Raw genomic sequence first — 21,244 nt, forward strand, 5'->3', positions numbered from 1 at the left:
CTACACCTATTGTATTCGGCGCATGTGACAAATACAATTTGATTTGATTTGATTTGATTTGATTTAACAAGTGACATCAATAATGGATCATAGATTTCAGCTGGATTCACCTGGTCAGTCTATGTCATGGAAAGAGCAAGTGTTCCTGATGTTTTGTACACTCAGTGTATATACTGGTATCAAACAGGAGTCCACTCTAATTCAATTCCACTTTATTTCAGTCAGTTAAGGATAAAAAAGTAGCCCATTGATTTCTATATGGTCTTTTGAGTACATGAGACCACATTTTCAATCATGTCTTGAAGAATCACGACAGCCATGACATTCCAACACAGTAAACATGTTCACATGCAGCCAGTCCCTCATTGGGTAAACCTGGGAATTTTGGGAAAGTTACGAGAATTGTTCAACCCTAGTCCCTCACCATGATTTTGGGTGGGATGAAGTCGTCTCCCTCACAGGCCAGTCTCTCCATCTCCCGCTCTTCCTCCCAGTCTAGGTCCTCACGCTCCCCCTCATCCAGAGTCCCACACGAGGCCGGCAGGTCCCCACCTATCCCCCGACAAAGAGAGCAGGCACACCGTTAAAGAGAGGGGGGAGGAGACGGGAGGGGGAGACATGGCGTAAGAGAGGGGGGGGGGGGGGGGGGGAGAGGCGGACAGAGAGAAAGAAAGCAATGGAATAATAGAGAAAGAACGAGAAAGGCAGATGAAGGGAGAGAGAGTGGCAGGGAGTGAGAACGGCAGATGGAGGGAGAGAGAGTGGCAGGGAGTGAGAACGGCAGATGGAGGGAGAGAGAGTGGCAGGGAGTGAGAAAGGCAGATGGAGGGAGAGAGAGTGGCAGGGAGTGAGAACGGCAGATGGAGGGAGAGAGAGTGGCAGGGAGTGAGAAAGGCAGATGGAGGGAGAGAGAGTGGCAGGGAGTGAGAACGGCAGATGGAGGGAGAGAGAGTGGCAGGGAGTGAGAACGGCAGATGGAGGGAGAGAGAGTGGCAGGGAGTGAGAACGGCAGATGGAGGGAGAGAGAGTGGCAGGGAGTGAGAAAGGCAGATGGAGGGAGAGAGAGTGGCAGGGAGTGAGAACGGCAGATGGAGGGAGAGAGAGTGGCAGGGAGTGAGAAAGGCAGATGGAGGGAGAGAGAGTGGCAGGGAGTGAGAACGGCAGATGGAGGGAGAGAGAGTGGCAGGGAGTGAGAAAGGCAGATGGAGGGAGAGAGAGTGGCAGGGAGTGAGAACGGCAGATGGAGGGAGAGAGAGTGGCAGGGAGTGAGAAAGGCAGATGGAGGGAGAGAGAGTGGCAGGGAGTGAGAACGGCAGATGGAGGGAGAGAGTGGCAGGGAGTGAGAAAGGCAGATGGAGGGAGAGAGAGTGGCAGGGAGTGAGAAAGGCAAATGGAGGGAGAGAGAGTGGCAGGGAGTGAGAAAGGCAGATGGAGGGAGAGAGAGTGGCAGGGAGTGAGAAAGGCAAATGGAGGGAGAGAGAGTGGCAGGGAGTGAGAACGGCAGATGGAGGGAGAGAGTGGCAGGGAGTGAGAAAGGCAGATGGAGGGAGAGAGAGTGGCAGGGAGTGAGAAAGGCAAATGGAGGGAGAGAGAGTGGCAGGGAGTGAGAACGGCAGATGGAGGGAGAGAGTGGCAGGGAGTGAGAAAGGCAGATGGAGGGAGAGAGAGTGGCAGGGAGTGAGAACGGCAGATGGAGGGAGAGAGAGTGGCAGGGAGTGAGAACGGCAGATGGAGGGAGAGAGAGTGGCAGGGAGTGAGAATGGCAGATGGAGAGAGAGAGTGGCAGGGAGTGAGAACGGCAGATGGAGGGAGAGAGAGTGGCAGGGAGTGAGAACGGCAGATGGAGGGAGGGAGAGTGGCAGGGAGTGAGAACGGTGGCAGTAGAAAGTGACAGTGAGGGACAAAGAGAGACAGAGGTGAAGTGACAGAGGACAACAACCATCCAGAGGAATAGGTGGAAGAAAATTAAGAAAGAAAAGGAAGCAAAATAGTCTAGTCAAAGAGGAAAGCAGAAAATGTATGAGTAGGATATCGTGAGGTGAAAAGGAGAACGGGAAAGGTGACAGGGTAGATCAACAGATTGTGCCAATCATTAGGAAAAAAACATTGGGCTGTCAGAGAAGAAGAAAAATTCAAGACACAAATATACCTGCCGCCATTTCAATGTCATAAACAGTAACCTCTATCATCGGACTGTGAGAGATGCAGAGGCCCAAAGTAGATGGAAAAACAGAAACAAACACACAAACATTCAAGAGACTACAGAGAAAAAGACATGCAGACACATAAACATACAGTGCGTATCCACACACACTCCCAGACCTGCGCTTGACACACTCCCAGACCTGCGCTTGACACACTCCCACACCATTTGAGACAAATACTCACAGAGAAAGAGAGAGAGCATCACAAATTTGGAGACAGACCCATGGTCAGAAGGAGACAGACAGATAGGGTCAGAGTCAACAGCAGAGACAGCCGATTAGTGTGTATGTGTCTTTTATCATAAATTATTTTCAATGCTTAATGCTTCAGCATACTTGTACTTGTGTGTGAGTGTATGAGTGTGTGTGTCTGTTTGTGAGTGTGTGTGTATCAGTGGAGGCTGGTGGGAGGAACTAAAGGAGGATGGGCTCATAAATGGTACAGAGTCAAACATGTGGTTTCCATATGTTTCATGTGTTTGATACGGTTCCATTCATTCCATTCCAGCCATTACAATGAGCCCGTCCTCCTATCGCTCCTCCCACCATCCTCCACTGGTGTATTTATAGTAATGCATGTGACTGTTTGTGAGTGTCTTAGTGAGTGTGTATAGTAATGTGTGTGACTGTATTGACTCACTGTCTCTGGGGTCATGTGAAGAGTCATTCTTGACAGGGGTGGGATCACTCCAGGAGCGGTTGAAACTCTTCGCTCTACGCTCGGCAAATGCTAGTGCAGGTGGGGAGAGAGAGTCACACACCCACGCACCACACACACACCCTGAACACACACACCCTGAACACCCAACACACAGTCCATTGTACACACACACAAGCATGTACGCACACGTACGCTCACGCACATACACACGCGCACACACACACAGGTTCCACCCCCAAACACCGCAACTCCTCTCCAGAAGACACACTGGGTGGGTGAGTTTTGGCTAGGTGCAACAACACCAGCCTCACAAATGAGAGACTGGGGAGATATTTCATTCGTTAGCTTAACGACTCGCATATCCAGCACCAGCATCAAACTTGTGCCAAAACATACACACTCATCGGTGCACAACGGCATGCCACACACCGATATACATAGAAATAGCACACATCACACACATGGCCATGCATAAACATAAAGACAACAAAACACAAAACCACTGATGGGGGGCGGACATGTTGGGAGAACACACAGCACACAGTAACACCGTGACTCACTCTGTGCCTTCATTCTCCTACTGCCCACCATTCTAAGATGCTTCCGGAAGTTCCTGTGGGCCGATTGGGCATGGGGAGAGAGGGAGGAGGAGGAAGAGGAAAAGAAGAGGAAGAATCATTTAGAGGAGGAAGTGAGTTAATAAGGGAAAGAGAGTGGTTCTGTCCCAAATGGCACCCTACATAGTGTACTACTTTTGACCAGAGCACTGTGGAAAGTAGTGCGGTATATACGTACGTAGGGAATAGGGTGCCATTTGTGACGTAACCAATAAGATAAAAAGTGACAGATGTGCACAACATTTTTCTAATTAAAGATTTAAGATAGAAAACGATTAATTATTTCATAATTTAGGTCTGTCAAGTGAGTGTTTTAAGTAACATTGGAACATTCAACTGCTACTACATAACCTTCAGTATCTGTTACCTGTTGCTACATGTAACACCACTGCCCTTTGTCAGATGTTTCTGACCCGACATAGACATGTTTGAACCAGTAGCCTAGATCAAAGAAAAAAATACAGACACCTTCTTCATTGACTAGCTTAAAGTATTACGGCTCTTCATAGCTTTGAGTGACATTTCACTAACAACCAATATCATTGTGTTCTCTGTCTGTTTCCCCCTCTCAACTGCCTGCCTGTCGTTCCCTATTCATGCCATTCATTCCATTCCGTATAATTGCTATTTTTTAAATAAATAAACATTTCCTCTCCTCCATCTCTCTGGCCAACTCCCCCACAGAAGTCACATCTCTCCAGCACGCCTTGTGATTGTTCACCACGGCAGCAACACGTCTAATGAAGACAGGGTCAAACATAGCTGCCGCGTGTGGGTGGAGAAGTGTGAGACATGAGGAGGACAGAGAGAGAGAGAGTGAGAGATAGAGAGAGAGAGAGTGTGAGATAGAGAGAGAGAGGGAGAGAGAGGGAGAAACACTGTTCACCAACAATGAATGATAATCCAATTTACACCTTTTCACACACACAGTCAAAAAAAGGAATCTCAAATCAGACTAGTTTTACATTGTGATTAAAACATTCCTTTCTCAAACATTCCCTAACCCCTCAACCCTAAAAAATAGCAGGCCTCATCACTATCGACGTGTGACAGATGGCGGAGCGTGAGCTGATAGAATGGAGAACAGAGACCAACTCTCCACTCCTCTTTTTCCCCACATGCCCACAGAGGAGAGACACGCAGCAGGTCGGCTAATGAGAGGATGAAAGAGAAGGAGAAAACACCCCTCCGCCCACTCAGCCAGCTGGGGATGAGTCACCGGCTCTCCTCTCTCTCTCTGTCTCTCTCTAGTCCTACCTCTCATTTACTCCCTCTCTCTCCATTGTCCTCTCTCTACCTCTGTTCCCTCTCTTTCTCTATCTATCTCCCTCCGTCTATCTCTCTATGCTGCTCACGCGCTGAGGGCCGATCCGATGCTCCTCCGGCGTTATCTCTTATCCCCCCTCTCTTCCCCATCTCTCTCCTCCTCCACCCTCTCTCTCTCCCTCTGTGTTTCTCTGATTGTGTGTCGTAGGCTGCTCCAATGCACCCTCGTCCTCCCTCTCTTTTCCCATTTCTCCTCTCCCCGCCGCGCTTTCCCTCTGTCTCCCTATCTCTTATCCCCCCCTCTTCCCCATCTATCTTCCTCCTCCCCCTCTCTCTCCATCTCTCTCTCTTTCTCTCCACCTCTCCATGTCCAGACAGAGGGGATGGTGGTCTGTTGCTCCTCCATTAATCAGCCGAGGCTTCGTGCCACAGTGACCTTTTACTGCTGTAGCCTGGCATTGTGGGAAAACGTCTGTAGGTTTGTCCGTCTGCCCATCTGACTGACTCTGCCAAGGTAATGGGCTCACTCCCAAAGTCGCCATCACACTGCACACTGCCCTATCCCATCTGGACAAGAGGAATACCTATGTAAGAATGCTGTTCATTGACTATAGCTCAGCATTCAACACCATAGTACCCTCCAAGATCATCATCATCAAGCTTGAGGCCCTGGGTCTCAACCCCGCCCTGTGCAATTGGGTCATAGACTTCCTGACGGGCCGCCCCCAGGTGGTGAAGGTAGGAAACAACATCTCCACTTCGCTGATTCTAAACACTGAGGCCCCACAAGGGTGTGTGCTCAGCCACCTCCTGTACTCCCTGTTCACCCATGACTGCGTGGCCAAGCACGCCTCCAACTCAATCATCAAGTTTGCAGATGACACAACAGTAGTAGGCTTGATTACCAACAACGATGAGACAGCCTACAGGGAGGAGGTGAGGGCTCTCGGAGTGTGGTGTCAGGAAAATAACCTCTCACTCAACGTAAAAAAAACTAAGGAGATGATCGTGGACTTCAGGAAACAGCAGAGGGAGTACCCCCCAATCCACATCGATGGGACAGCAGTGGAGAAGGTGGAGAGTTCTAAGTTCCTCGGCGTACATATCACTGACAAACTGAAATGGTCCACCCACACAGACAGTGTGGTGAAGAAGGTGCAACAGCGTCTCTTCAACCTCAGGATGCTGAAGAAATTTGGCCTGTCACCTTACAAACTTTTACAGATGCACAATTGAGAGCATCCTGTCGGGCTGTATCACCGCCTGGGACGGCAACTGCACAGCCCACAACCGCAGCGCTATCCAGAGGGTGGTGCGGTCTGCACAACGCATCACCGGGGGCAAACTACCTGCCCTCCAGGACACCTACAGCACCCGATGTCACAGGAAGGCCAAAAAGATCATCAAGGACAACTACCACCCGAACCACTGCCAGTACAGGTGCATCAAAGCTGGGACTGAGAGACTGAAAAACAGCTTCTATCTCAAGGCCATCAGACTGTTAAACAGCCATCATTAGCACAGAGAGGCTGCTGCCTACATACAGACTTGAAAATCACTGGCCACTTTAATAAATGGAACACTAGTCACTTTAATAATGCCACTTTAATGTTTACATATCTTGCATTACCCATCTCATATGTGTATATACTGTATTCTATACTGTATATTGCATCTTAGCCTATGCCACTCTGATAATGACATTGCTCATCCATATATTTATATATTCTTATTCCATTCCTTTACTTAGATTTGTGTGTATTAGGTTTTTGTTGCAGAACTGTTAGATATTACTTGCTAGATATTGCTGCACTGTCGGAACTAGAAGCACAAGCATTTTGCTACACTCGCAATGCTACACTTGCTACAATCTGCTAACCATGTGTATGTGGCCAATAAATTTGATTTGATGATTTGATTTGATAGTCACCTGTCCAGGAGTTAGCTTTAGCCTTGTTAGCATCGCTAACTATGCCTCATATACAGTAGCCTAGCTCATCATGAGTTTTTGGCTACGTTAGCACTGAGCTAGCTAGGTTCCGTACCATTATACAACCTCACCAGAGGAGGTTGGTGTGAGGAGCTATAGGAGGATGGGCTCATTGTAATGGCTGGAATGGAATAAATTAGAGATATGTTTCATTGTCACATACAATGTATTCAATGCACCTGGAGCAAATTAGGGTTAACCTTTTACTGCAGTGGGCTAAATCAGGATCACATAGAGTTTTTCTTGGTAGTCCTAAACAAATCTACTTTGAAACAAAAGTATACACCTGGTTATAGTCTTAAGAAAATAATCACCTCTACCATGTCAGATATAGAGTTGAAATGTATTACACTTTGAGTTTGCATCCCAATATTGCACTTTAGATCCTTTTTTCTCTCACTTATAGTAATAACGTAATTGCAATCTGCTTTTTTCCTCCTATTTTCTACCCCTCCTGGGAGTCTATATCTATTCTATGGATAATGGATGGGGGGAGTCAGAGAGTACTGGAGCCCAGCAGCACATCCTGACCAGCCAGGAACACAGTAGGTACCTCTGGATGACTTCAGCCGAATCCAGCTCCCTCTCTCTCCTCTTTCTCTGCACAAATCCCCGGAAAGCCCTGCCGGGACGTGGCACAGAATGAAAGGATGAGAGGGAGAATGCTGGCTTAGCACGAGGGGAGAGATATAGCGCAGGAGGAAGATGAGGGGAGGCGGGGGGTATTGCCAGGGTAGGGTTTAGCTACAGTACAGGCTTTAGTCGGCTCTGGGGGATGTAGCTGTAATGGCTAGGTTTGCATCATCGGGATTTGGGATACTGTCTCTTTGTTTGAGTTAGTTGAGGAGGTTAGCGTCAGACGTTAGGGCCAGCTGGGGTTTAGCTGAAGAGTTGACCATGTGGGTTAGTTGGAGGTATCAAGCAGCCAGAGGTGAAGGAGAACAGTGCTGCAGCCAGAACAGTCTGCATCTTGCAGCCGGGTCTGGGTTATTAGCTGTCTGTCTGTGCCAGTCGCCCCAGGGTCTTCTTGCAGTGTGTGGATTAGAGCTGGGTTTAGCTGCAGTGACAGGGCTCAGGACGGCTCAGTGCACAGAGGCCCTTTACCATGGCTTGGGTTTGGGGTTGGCTAAAGTCTCAGTTGTGGTCAGTTGCAGTGGATTAGTGAAGGGTTCAGTCAGCGGTGTAGGTTTCGGTTTGTTTTGCATAGGGGTTCAGCTATCTACAACAGCTATGTCTGGGTTGTAGTGGGTTAGGACATGTTTTCACTGTTGGTAGAGCAGGTTTAGGTAACATCCACACACATATTATAAACACAGCTTCCAAATGTGTGCTTCCTCATTCACTCTAGTTACAGTGAAGTCAGTTTCCTCTGTAACTTCAAACACTAAGCCCAGGGAAGGGTTATGGGTCATGGGGTTAAAGGTCATAGGCTTAAGGGTCAAGGGGGTTAAGGAGCGGGAGGTAAGCTAGATTCAGTAGGTCAAAGATACTCACGATATCCTGCAGTGGGTCAGAGAAAGAAGTGCATGAAAGAAAAAGAGAGAGAAAGACATTATAGGTCAAGACTATTACAAAGTGTGTGTATTAAAGGAGAGACGAAGCATTATCAGAGAGAGAAAGAGAGACAGAGAGACAGAGAGACAGAGAGAGAGAGAGAGAGAGAGAGAGAGAGACAGAGACAGAGAGAGAGAGAGAGAGAGAGAGAGAGAGAGAGAGAGAGAGAGAGAGACAAAGAGAGAGAGAGACAGAGACAGAGAGAGAGAGAGAGAGAGAGAGAGAGAGAGAAAGAGAGAGACACAGAGACAGAGAGACAGAGAGAGAGAGAGAGAAAGAGAGACAGAGACAGAGACAGAGAGAGAGAGAGAGAGAGAGAGAGAGAGAGAGAGAGAGAGAGAGAGAGAGAGAGAGAGAGAGAGAGAGAGAGAGTGGATGTGGAGTCCCAGTGACATCCCAGCTAGCACATAACGTTCTGAGAACCATATGTTTCTTAGAGCTTGGTGAGAGCATGGTTGTCCTATGGTTCTTTTGCATACAACCTTCCCACAACTTTCTGGGAAACGTGCAGGATAGTTGCTTGGCTTTGGAACATTCTCAGCACATTTAAGGAACTTGACCAAAAAAGTATATTTTCTAGGTATTTTATTACTTTAACAGGACATTTCCTAAAAGTTCAAACATGGTTACATTTCAGTTTTGGTAATGTTCTAGGAACATTATCCAACTGGTTTGAAATTGGGAATGTTCTCAAATAGTTCAGAGAATGTTAAGAAACAACATTCTTCTGTGGGAATTTCAGTACTTCAGCATAACGTTTTCTATAGCTTTCCTCATGGTTCTATTTAAAACCAGTTAAATGTAACTGAATGTAATCGAAAATGTAATCTACATAATCCCCAAAAGTAATGATTTATCATGAGAGGGCTATAAACAATAACTAGTAATGCTGCATACGCCAAGAAATGTTAAAATCTCACCTTACTGAGGATACAAGCTCAAGTACACAGTACAAATATTATAAAAATACTAAAATATGAAATATTTTATGATGTATTTCCTATTCAACAAAACTGTATAAGGCTTGAAAGGACTTATATGCTTTCTAAATATAGTATAATCAAATTATAAAATGACTAACTATAAGATTTCACCTTCCTTATAACTGTAAAATACATATTTGTGTGTTAGCGAAAATGTACATATTTTCTAAAGGTCTCTCTTGATCAAAACGTCTTCCCCCATTACTGTGAACGTCTCACAGAGCTCTAGCTTAGCTTCCTGAACTTGTTAGGAACTCGCCTTTCATCTCATATGAATATTGTCCGTCTATGTTAAACAGAAAGTGTTTTTTGTTTAAAATCAGCATAATGTTTGTCTGAAGGTTTCCTCATGGTTTTATTTAAAGTCATGGTCTCAGAACATTAAGAAAATGTTCCATAAAAAACACAAGAAAACATTAGCAACGTTCCAAGAACAAAACAAGATAGAGGATAGAGGAAAGAGAGAGTTAAGTGTTCACTGATGCCGTGTCACAATAAAAAAAAATGTGTTTGCATGATTAATGCCTAAGCCAATACATTTCTATGGGTCCTATTTGTGCTTGGAGTTCAAAACAATTAACCTGAACTAAGCTACCAGTGTTATTAACAGACGTATTGAAACACGTTCTCAGAATGTTAATAAAACCTCCCAGAAAAACTGTCTGGGAACCATAGTAAAACATTCTCAGAACCTACCTGTAACCTAAACATTTATGTTCCCAGAACAGGCAAAATTTTCACTTTCATTCTCAGAAGGTTTAAAAAAACGTTTTTTTACCAGTCAGGAAACTTAGTTCCCAGAGCCAATGGGAAACCAAAAACGTACGTTCCCACAACTTCCAAGGAATCAAATGTGCTAGCTGGGATGTCAGCGTGTTCCCAGATAGACAGGTGTTCAGTTGTTAGCAGGACTAGCACCTGCACAAGCATCTGTCCCTAAGGTCACACTGATTCACTGTAACTAGCTTACTGTAGACAACTGTGGCTTGTTGTGGGAGATATTATGTATGTGAGTATGTGTGGGCATGCACTAGTCTATGTACATAAATGTGTGTGTCTAACTGTTTGGTCCTCTACATTGTATGTTTGTACGATAATATAGTATGTTTGTAAATGTGTATGTGTGTGTGTGTGTATGTGTGTGTGTGCTTGTGTGTATGAGTGTGAGGGCTGGGTACTCACGCCTGCATGGTGGTAGTAGCAGTCTGAAAGCTGAACATGTTTTCTTTTGGGTCCCAGCTGTTGTCCTCTGTGGCAAGAGAGATAATGAATGGAAGTTACAGTAGCAGCCAGCCACATAGTGTGTATGTTTTTTAACTCTTTATAGCAACGATAGGAAACCTCAAAGGACACAGCACCAGTCCACTCCACAGAGGGAGAGAGGGAGACACACAGGGAGAGAGAGCAGAGGAGAGACGGAGAGACGAAGAGTCAGAAATACAGACCACGTCACAATCCAACTAACATCGACCCCCCCCCTTCACCACACAACCCCCCCTGGATTTCAGCGCCTCTCCCTCTCTGTCTCCCTCATCTCACCTCTCTCCAGCCCAGTCATCCGGTCCACACTCCACATCCTCTCAAGGCGTCTGTGTTGCTTGCCTGCCTCGCGGGAGCTCTCTAGATCCAGGGAGCCCTGGCTACGGGACGGAGCCCCACTAGAGTCCAAGGCCATGTTGAGGCTGCAGTCCTCCCGCGAGCCACCCTTTCCCCCCTCACCCCAGCTGCGGATGTTGTGGGCGCTGACCGAGCTTGACAGGGGCTGCTGGGACAGGTGGTGGTGGCTGCCATGGTGACCATGGTGGGTGGCGCCCCCGCCGGTAACAGTCAGAGTGTGGTGGTTGCTGCCGCTGGCAACGGGGTTGCCATGACGATGGCTCCCATCATCGCGATGAGTGTTGCTACGGTGACCGTGGCGAAGGTGGTGCTGGGTGGGGGAGGAGGAGGTGGAGGAGGGGGAGGTGGAGGGCTGGACCAGGGTCGACGCCCCCTTCAGCACTTCCAGCTCCAGGCTCTCCTTGCTGCCCCGGTTGCTACCCAGCATACCGTGCTCTCCGGTGATGGTGTAGACACGGGCAGGCTGCAGGGCGCACTCCACACACTTCTGCTGGTCCTCTTCGGCCGAGAAGCTGCGCTCCAGAGACAGACGGGCCTTGGTGGTGGTGATGGAGGGAGGCGGGGGCTGGAGGTGGCCCAGCGGAGGTTTCAACAGGCTGGACTCAGGGGGGGCTGGAGAACCCCTGTGGGGGTATGGATGGTTGTTGCTGTGGTGACGGACACCACCAGGGGAGTCAGAGTCTGGGCCCACAAATGTGTCAGACAGGAGATGGGCTGCTGGGTGAAGCAGAAGGAGAGAGAGAGATGGAGGAGTTACAGAAAGAGAGAAATAGACATAGAGAGCAGAAGACGAGAGAGAATAGGATCGTGGAACATTATCATCCATCCTCAATCAGTGGTTTACATATAAATTATGTAAATGACATATAAAGGAGGATGGAGTAAATATGCTATTACAAAAGAAAAGAGGGAAAAGCACAAGAGGAAAATGAACAGAAAGATGGAGGGAGAACAAACGGTGGCAGGTAGGGAGGGATGCTGACCTGATCCGTTTCGGTTCTCAGGGTGTGTGTGGGACAGGTACTCTCCAAATGCTCGCGCTGCTCTGTAGAGACACACCCACATGACACACACTGATGTTAACACATGAGTGACAGGGAGAGAGAAAGATAAGAAGAGAAAGAGAGAGGGAATTGTTAACTTAATTGCCTGCTATGTAGCTTGTGCCACCCACAGATTAAGATGTAGCTGTTTATCTCTCAACTCCAGGCAGACTCAGAGAGAGAGAGAGAGAGAGAGAGAGAGAGAGAGAGAGAGAGAGAGAGAGAGAGAGAGGTGGTAAAAGAACGGCTTAGGTGCACTTAATTTCCAATCATATGACCTCCTGTGTCTTAGTTTGCATCAATGCATACCTAGCAACTGAGAAATGGCTGTGACAACATAGCTGAAAATAGTCAGAGGCATTCACTAGTATATGTGGTACAAACCCACACACATTCTGTACAAACATACATGCACACACTTACAGACAAATGCACTCATTCATACATAGAAACTGGGAGATTATGAAAAGAAATCCTCATTACATTTGACATTTTAGTCATTTAGCAGACGCTCTTATCCAGAGCGACTTACAGTTAGTGAGTGCATACATTATTTTATTTTTTCATACTGGAATCGAACCCAAAACCCTGGCGTTGCAAATGCCATGCTCTACCAACTGAGCTACATCCCTGCCGGCCATTCCCTCCCCTACCCTGGGCCAATTGCGCGCCGCCCCATGGGTCTCCCGGTCGCGGCCTGCTACGACAGAGCCTGGATTCGAACCAGGATCTCTAGTGGCACAGCTAGCACTGCGATGCAGTGCCTTAGACCACTGCGCCACTCGCCACAATTTAACCCATATAGCCTACTTAAATTAGGAATATTCTGTTTATTCATGGATACAGGGATACTCATGAGCGGGATATCAAAGGTGCATGTAAACAGCTTATCCCGAATAAGACCTTAAGCGTGATATGAGCTACTATCCGGAATACTGTGTGCATGTAAACGTGGTCATTGTTTCATGATGTTATGCTAACAAAAGCGGGCGCACAGTGCACTGGTCAGATTCGCGGGCAATTGATCAACTGCGCTATCCATGGTGCTGAATCTCTGCTAGCCTTGGTCTGTTTGTTTAGCGGAGAATTTGATGTTCCCTGTGACTGTCACCACAATGAGCAAGTTATCATGAGGCAAAAACGGTCAACCTTCCCAAATTCCAACGATAGCCAGATGCAAGGGTAGAGAAAAGCTACCTGACGTCTTCCAAAGGTAGGCTAAAACGAATGTAATTTTCACTAGACCTCATAATATTTTACCAGTCGGCCAACAGTGCTTCATAGGTCTAGGCTACCTTAAAACTAAGCTACATCAACGAAAAGTGTGGTAACTTTGAGTTGATTAAATTGAAACACATACAAAAAAAAAAACGTTAGATTCATGTGTAGCCTAGATTTCTGCAATTACATTGGTATACTTTTTATTCGCTGGTATTATATGCTTTTAAATAGCACTTCCGGTTTCAGCGGGAATACAGAACATTCCCTAGGACTGCCTGGAAGCCTTAAGTATGAGAGACAGAGAGAGAAAAGCTCCATCTCTTCTCTTCTCCTCCCTTTCTCTCCCCCTTAGTATTTCATCAGTCAAAAGGATCCACTTCAAAGCCCCTCTGCGGTACTGTAGATGTCATATTGCTTTAAGCTCCTCCACACAACAGTCACAGTAACAGTCTGGTTCTCTGGGTTTGGGGGTGGCACCAGTAAACGAGTGGCTCGACACGTGCACCACCAAACGGCTCCCGTGCACATGTAAAAATAACCCTGCAAACATGTGTCAATGTGATTCTGCCACTGCACTTTCCTCCTTCCTCTCTGGCTAAACAGTATCACCCTCCCTGGAATGCTGTTTGTGTGTCTGTGTCTATGTTTGTGGATGCGTGTGTGTATGTGCCCATTCGCATGCGCGTGTGTGAGCGAGTGCACTTCGTCATGGTGTGATTAGTCAGGCCTTCTGGGAGCTATCTCTCTGTGCAGAGTGCGATTAAACTGGTCTGGTGTAATGGGTAATTACTCCTTCCCTTCTGAAGCTTCTGAATACTTTTTCATTTTTCCCTTTTTTATTATTCAGCAGCTCGGAGCTTTGATTAAAATCAACAACAGGATGCACACAGTGGCCTGGGAGATACACATCATCCATAAAACATGAGCAAAAACAGAGGAGAGAGAGAGAGCAAACCGCCTCCCCATCGCCATCTCTCTCTCTCTCTCTCTCTCCATCTTTTCTCCATTAGTGATGGGAAGTTCGGCTCTTTTTACTGACTCTGATCTTTTCGACTCGTTCAGTCAAAATAACTAATTTCGTTCATTTGAGTCAGTCATGCACAGAGCACGCAGGACCCGCTACCGGCGAACGATGAACTGAAATCTCAAAAGAGTCATGATTCTACAAGCCTCTCGTTCACATAGGTGGCTTATTTGTTTGCCACCTAGCAATGTACATTTGTTGATTGCTAGGCATACAAATAAGATTATGTTTTGATACATTTGAAACAAGGTCTAGTTGTGGCCGCATCCGGACTAGATTGTAAACGACTCTTGGCGGAATGCATTGCTTGACTGCGGTGACATGCTGACCAAACCGGCTGCGTTGCGTGCGTGAGCGATACAAAATAAATGTACATGTACATGTTATTAAATAATTGTATCCAAACTGCTCACGCGCGTCAACGGGCGTCTGCGTAGTCAGGTGCTAAACTAGAACTTGGTTCTATTTTAGATGCATGACATGCTGCAAGTCCCACTTCTCCCATCTACTCATTGGTTTTTACAAGCATATACCCACGTTGGTGATTGAAAGATGAACAGGGTCCACACTCCAGTCCAATTGGTGGCGGTAATGCACCTTAAAGTTGGTTACCAACCGCCATATAAAATCCACAGAAGAAGAAGAAGCAGCAGCATGACAAAGGAGGAGAGATTAATCAAAGAAAACAAACTAGGGTTCCCCTTTTAATCTGTGGATAAATTGTCGGAGTAGAGAACACACGATTTTGTATGATTCAAAATGTGTCAACATTTTACAAAGATCCAGCTAAAAAAAGAACCATATGCATTTCAGGTAAAATAACAACCCAATGTTTATCTCCCAGGACAAATTAGCTAGCAATAGCAAGCTAGATAAATGTCCATTCATGTTTCGTGTGTGTTTCAACCTGTCCCCAAATTAATATAGTTGGTTCACAGTTGGTTTTGGTATTTTAACCTGTGTGTCATGAACGCATCTGGTGGGCATAGACAAAATCAACATGCGCACGATGGCGCACTGAGCCGGTTTAGTCAGCATGTGAGGGTGATAAGCGCAATGTCGTTAGCGAACTGCAGCCCCCCAACGATTTGTTCTCGAGTTCGAGTTTGTTGAGCAGAGGCATTATATGTTATGGTTATACAAAGCTGTGTCCATCATAACGTTCAATAATCAATTAATTGCATTCACTCTTGCACCATGCTGTTCAATTATCAGTGCTAAACATGTATTTTTCTTATCGATGCTCATCTATTTTCCTGCATGCATATGTCGAAGCACGTCTCTGAAGCCGCTGACCCGGAGGAGTGTGTATTAATCCCGCTGTAGGACTCATTGCAGCCAGCTCTAGCAGGTCAATCTAATGACTAAAATGAACGAGTCACTCAGAAAAACGAATCATGAGTCTAGAGTCATCAAAAATAATCTCTCTCTCTCTCTCTCTCTCTCTGGATATAGCACATCTGGGTAATACTTAACTGTATATAGGTTCGATGAAGGGAGAGAACACTAGGGATAGTGAGACTGCATATTAGTGAGAGAGATAGAGAAAGAAGGGGGAGGAGGGGACCAGCATGCTCCCAGACGTGAGTGGAGAGGAGAGCTACGAGGTAGTGGATTTGGGGTAGGGAGGAGGATGTAGGGGAGGAAGATTACAACTGAGAGGAAGAGAAGAAAGGGGCATATTAAAGATGAAAGGGAGATAAAGAAGAGGAGAAGGGAGAGCAGGATGTGGGAAAAAAACCAGAGGGACAGCAGAGAGAGAAAATGGAGGTGAAAAGTGGCTATACAGTGGGGAGAACAAGTATTTGATACACTGCCGATTTGGCAGGTTTTCCTACTTACAAAGCATGAGAGAGCTTTTTGGTCTAAACCCCACTCGCAGTGTTTGGAGGAAGAAGAAGGATGAGTACAACCCCAAGAACACCATCCCAACCGTGAAGCATGGAGGTGGAAACATCATTCTTTGGAGATACTTTTCTGCAAAGGGGACAGGACGTATTGAGGGGAGGATGGATGGGGCCATGTATCGCGAGATCTTGGCCAACAACCTCCTTCCCTCAGTAAGAGCATTGAAGATGGGTCGTGGCTGGGTCTTCCAGCATGACAACGACCCGAAACACACAGCCAGGGCAACTAAGGAGTGGCTCCATAAGAAGCATCTCAAGGTCCTGGAGTGGCCTAGCCAGTCTCCAGACCTGAACCCAATAGAAAGTCCGTATTGCCCAGCGACAGCCCCGAAACCTGAAGGATCTGGAGAAGGTCTGTATGGAGGAGTGGGCCAAAATCCCTGCTGCAGTGTGTGCAAACCTGGTCATGACCTACAGGAAACGTATGATCTCTGTAATTGCAAACAAAGGTTTCTGTACCAAATATTAAGTTCTGCTTTTCTGATGTATCAAATACTTATGTAATGCAATAAAATGCAAATTAATTACTTAAAAATCATACAATGTGATTTTCTGGATTTTTGTTTTAGATTCCGTCTCTCACAGTTGAAGTGTACCTATGATAAAAATTACAGACCTCTACATGCTTTGTAAGTAGGAAAACCTGCAAAATCGGCAGTGTATCAAATACTTGTTCTCCCCACTGTACCTGCAGCCCAAGACACTGCAGCTCTATCTACACAAAGTTCATGGCAAGGCTGTGTGGTGAGAATGCTAGAATAGTATAGAGTTTGAACTCTGTGTGAATATAGAGGTATTATCATGGGATAATGAGGAGGAAAGAAAGCATGATACGGCATCCAGATGTTCAGGAGAACATGCAACATACTCACGTCAAAACTACACAGGGGAGTCTCATTGTGCAAGAGAACACGTTAGAGACAAATCCACTGAGTCCGTATAGTTCAATAATAGGATCTGTTCTGTTGGCTCGTGCTCTGTTGCAGATTGCCAATAGGGGGCACCGTTTTACTTCTGATCATGAGACACTAATGACAAGACTTAAAAAGCATCTCTCATTTTTTCCCTCTCTGCCACTATGCCACTGACTGAACCCTTCCGAATCTCATACTAGTCCTAGCTGAAGAAAGAGTCTTGTCATCACAACATTGGGCCAATATAGAGTTCTGCACACCACTTCATCACACTATAGATACAAAAAACAAAACAAACAGTCCACATTGGATGAGTTTAGACAGGCAACCCAGTTCTGATCTTCTTTCCACTCATTTGTCTTTTGACCAATCAGATCAGCTCTTTTGCCAATAATTGTGGAAAAATATCAGAATTGGGCTGTGTGTAAACACAGCCTAAATGCATAAGAAGTTCCTTTTTCTCTATCAACTCACAATCCTTTCCCTTTCATTTTTCTTTGTTTCTTAATGCAGTGAAACAACATACTCCAATATAATTTAGAGGACAAACAACTAATGCCTTAAGACGACCATCAGTTCACTGGCAGGATTCCCAGTAGTCTACCTGCAGACCAATTCCCCAGCCTTTACCCTCTCATCGATAAACAATAGGCTGGCCAGCAATATCTTTAAATGTTGGCTAATCGAATCCTCTCACCGTTTCACTAATTGAATTGGTTTTCTCTTCCAGCTGCTTAACTCATTTATAGGGCATATGGGACCAGCACTTGATCAGAGCACTGATGAAAACATCTCCTCGTCAGAGAGTAGGTGCCACATCAGCCTCCTAAACGCTGAGTGATGCAGCAAATTCACACTTGCCCACGATGCAGCTCATCAAACACACACACACACACACACACACACACACACACACACACACACACACACACACACATAACCAGCACCCAACACGACAGCAGTGTCACAGGCCTTATTGCTGTGTGTCAGTCACTTCGAAATCGGTATCATCTCACACAATTACCATAATTACAGCAAGCTCTGTAATAGCCTCTAATAAAGAGGGAGGAAGAGAGGGAATGAGAGGGTGGGAAAGGGAAAGAGAACACAGGAGCTCACTGGCTCATTTTACACTTGAGTAAGCTTAGTTTAGGATAGTTCAGCTCAGAAAAACAAACATATTAAAGGGTAGTAAAGGAATAAATAAGAGTGGGATAAAACGATTATGTGAGAGGAGAGAGAGCACATAGAAGAAAGATAGACCAGGGGCTAAAACTATCTGCTACACTGCACCACCAGAGACAACGCACTGGCCATAGAAATATAATTACTAATTCTACTGGCACTCCTTTCAACCTGCTTGCCATTTATTTGAATGACACCCAAAATAATGTGTCTGAATGTGAGAAGTGTGATCCCCACATCACTCCATCTTTCAGAGTGCTCTAGTAGTCCAATGCCCTTCAACTGATCAATCGTATCACTCTCCTTAAGGATACACAAATCAAGGATTTGGGGATTTTCCTGATGACAGATTTCCAAAGATTATCCAAAAGGCTGCAGGCCAGGGTGAGCTATCTATTGCTCTAGCCTCAGCGGTTTGAACGTTTCAGTAGTTTGTGTGATCTGTAATGCTATCAGGTATACACACACCTTGGCAGAAGGTGGGTGTCTCTGCATCTTCTCTGCGTCAGTCTAACACGCTGCCTGCACTGTCCAATCAACACTTAGAGTGGCTGGACACCTCATAGTGTGCAGCATTCTGATTGGCTGTGGGATGTGATTAACTGTCCGACCCCACCCACCCCTATACGATAAGCACTGTGTGCTGTAAAGAGGTGAAGCATCACTCTTCACCAGACGGTATATTCTAACAAGAGTGTTTAAAAGTACTGGTAAACAGTAATGACTGATGACTCAGACACCGGACGCATACCGACTGTCTGGACGCCCGCAGGCTGAGGTGTGTGTGACCTCCGGTCGTTTGCTATGTCCCCTGGCAGAGCTCTTCAGTGAGCCCCTCCCTCCACAGGGTGACACTGTGTTTCCTGACGCTTACACCGGGACCGGAAGAGTCGGACAGAGAGGCCTCGCCACTGTGGACGAGCACAGCTGGCCTCATCCATCACACAGCCTACAGGAGCACAGAGGAGCCACGGAGCTCAGCCATATGTCCCACTAACACAGGACACACACTTTCACCTGAGACTGTCGGTTTCACTGCTTCAGCCTCAGAGCCTCAGAGTTGAGTGCGGTTGAAGTGGGCTAAAAGATGAGGAGAGGAAAGACAAAGCATTGTACTGAATCAATAGATGGGCTGCAGAGAGGAAAGGGGAATGTCAAATGAAGTGCATATGCATTGAAGTGTTAGGTATCTTAGGAACATGGTACAGTGTGTGTTGGGATCCAGCAGGGATAGAGGGTTTTCTGGAATACAGAGGGAGAGAAGAGAGAAGGCACAGGGCAAAGCTCAGTGGGGTAGAGCAGGAGAAGAGGCACTGCAGAAAGAAAGACAGCTTTGATATGAGGAGCAGCTTGCAGAGCTGCAGAGCCCTGCCTGCCCTTCAGACAGTGGAGAGGAAAGCAGGCCGGGGTGCATCGAATAGGAGAGTAGGACTCTGTGTCCCAGCAGGCCTGTGTGTGTGTGTAGAGGAAATAATGATTGTTTGGTGTGTGTGTGTAAGTATGTGCGTGCATGCGGGTATGTTTATGTGTGTGCGTGTATGTGTGTGTGTGCGTACGTGTGTATGTACGTGCATGCATGTGTGTGTGTGTGGAAAGCAGGACCATTGGAGGAACTCCTGTGTGTTGAGGACGTTCAGCCCACAGACCCTGGCACCCTTTTAATGGCTTTCTCTAGTCACAATGTCGCGCAAAGGCCGGGCTGTGAATACCAAGAATATAGGCCAGCTCCTACTGTAGAACACAGACATACTGTGTGTGTGTGTGTGTATACAGTAAGCACCTGTGTGAGTGTATGTGTGTATGTGTGTATGTGCGCACACACAAGTGAGTGTGTATGTGTGAGAGATTAGACTAGGTTAGTACTGTGCGTGACCATGGATTGATGAGTTCATACAGTATGCAGGTGAGTGGGGGATGAATATTGTATGTGTTAGATGTGTGATCACAGTAATGAAGGTAAAGGATGGAGTGTACAATGAGTGTACTCAGCCTGGAGAGACACCAGTTGTCTCTGGTGTGTACTACTGTATGTCCAGTCAAGTGTATGACATGAGAGATAATGTCAATGTGTCAGGCACAAGATTGGTGTGTGTGTGTGTGTCATGTGATATTTGTACGTGCTCTAGGTCCCCTCTTTCTCGTCACAGCCCTTTGTGTGTGTACACCGAGAATACCGCAGCACAGAGAGTTGTGCGCACACACACACGGCATTGCATAAAGAGAGCGCTCACACCCACAAACACACATATCCATACACACACGTACGCACGCACACATACACACAGAATTACGTAACCATGCTAATGCAATCCCACATCTGTCTGTGGAGTAAACCCAGCATCTGCAAGGTCATGCAGTGACCTCCATTAAGAGAAGACTACCGTGTGACAACTCATGTATGACCAATCAGATACTGTATATTGATCTCTGTGAACTTCTCTCCTATATAATGTCCACCTGCTGTACGGTTCATTTAATCTCACCAAGGTGCAGCAGCAGCCATGACGGTACAAGGGAACCATCACATAGATTACACTATTGGCCAAATCGAGTCCAGACCTATCCAGCTCTTGGGAATCCATAAGCAGACGACATGCATTGAGAAAACTGCTGGTTATTCCTCTCGATAGACCCAGACAGTGAACACAGGAGACCTGCGCATAGCCAATTTAAGAACAAATGTTATTGCGGTGCTGTTGTACATTATTGCCTGGGTGAGGGGGTGTCAGAAATCTCCCAGATTAACGACCCCTGTTTACAGGACATGAGAAGTAACGATTAGCCCATGTGGGTCGTTTACACGGCTTATAGCCTTGGAGACCTGGCAGGAATTTGCTTCCTTTGCTGAATAAATTAACGGTGGCGTTTATAGGCATTCTGTTGCCCTGCTCCGACCGGTGCAATAACTCACTGTGATGGGTGATCACCGAAGGTGCCCAAGTCAATTGCGGCTGATCGATAAATTGATAGCTCAATCATTTGCCCGCAGCATGCAACACCAGTGCATCCAAGAGCAGTAGCACTCTCTAACTTTTGTATAATTTCAGCTAGTAGTCCC

General features: G+C 46.4%; 1 protein-coding gene across 1 annotated transcript in view; it reads right to left on the reverse strand.

Moving 5' to 3' along the window:
- The window catches only part of LOC311127226 (NMDA receptor synaptonuclear signaling and neuronal migration factor-like), a gene marked incomplete at both ends in the record, with an annotated part of 30,147 nt that overhangs the window by 7,950 nt on the left and 953 nt on the right, over positions 1-21,244 (reverse strand). Inside the window, 7 exons of the mRNA XM_084159021.1 lie at positions 425-552; positions 2,845-2,934; positions 3,426-3,478; positions 7,292-7,360; positions 10,458-10,524; positions 10,815-11,606; positions 11,876-11,937. Coding sequence (XP_084015147.1) covers positions 425-552; positions 2,845-2,934; positions 3,426-3,478; positions 7,292-7,360; positions 10,458-10,524; positions 10,815-11,606; positions 11,876-11,937 — 1,261 coding nt within the window. The remainder of the gene's footprint in view (positions 1-424; positions 553-2,844; positions 2,935-3,425; positions 3,479-7,291; positions 7,361-10,457; positions 10,525-10,814; positions 11,607-11,875; positions 11,938-21,244) is intronic.

The sequence above is a fragment of the Coregonus lavaretus genome, assembly GCF_964263955.1.
Source record: "Coregonus lavaretus genome assembly, chromosome: 4".
Taxonomy (NCBI): Eukaryota; Metazoa; Chordata; class Actinopteri; order Salmoniformes; family Salmonidae; genus Coregonus; species Coregonus lavaretus.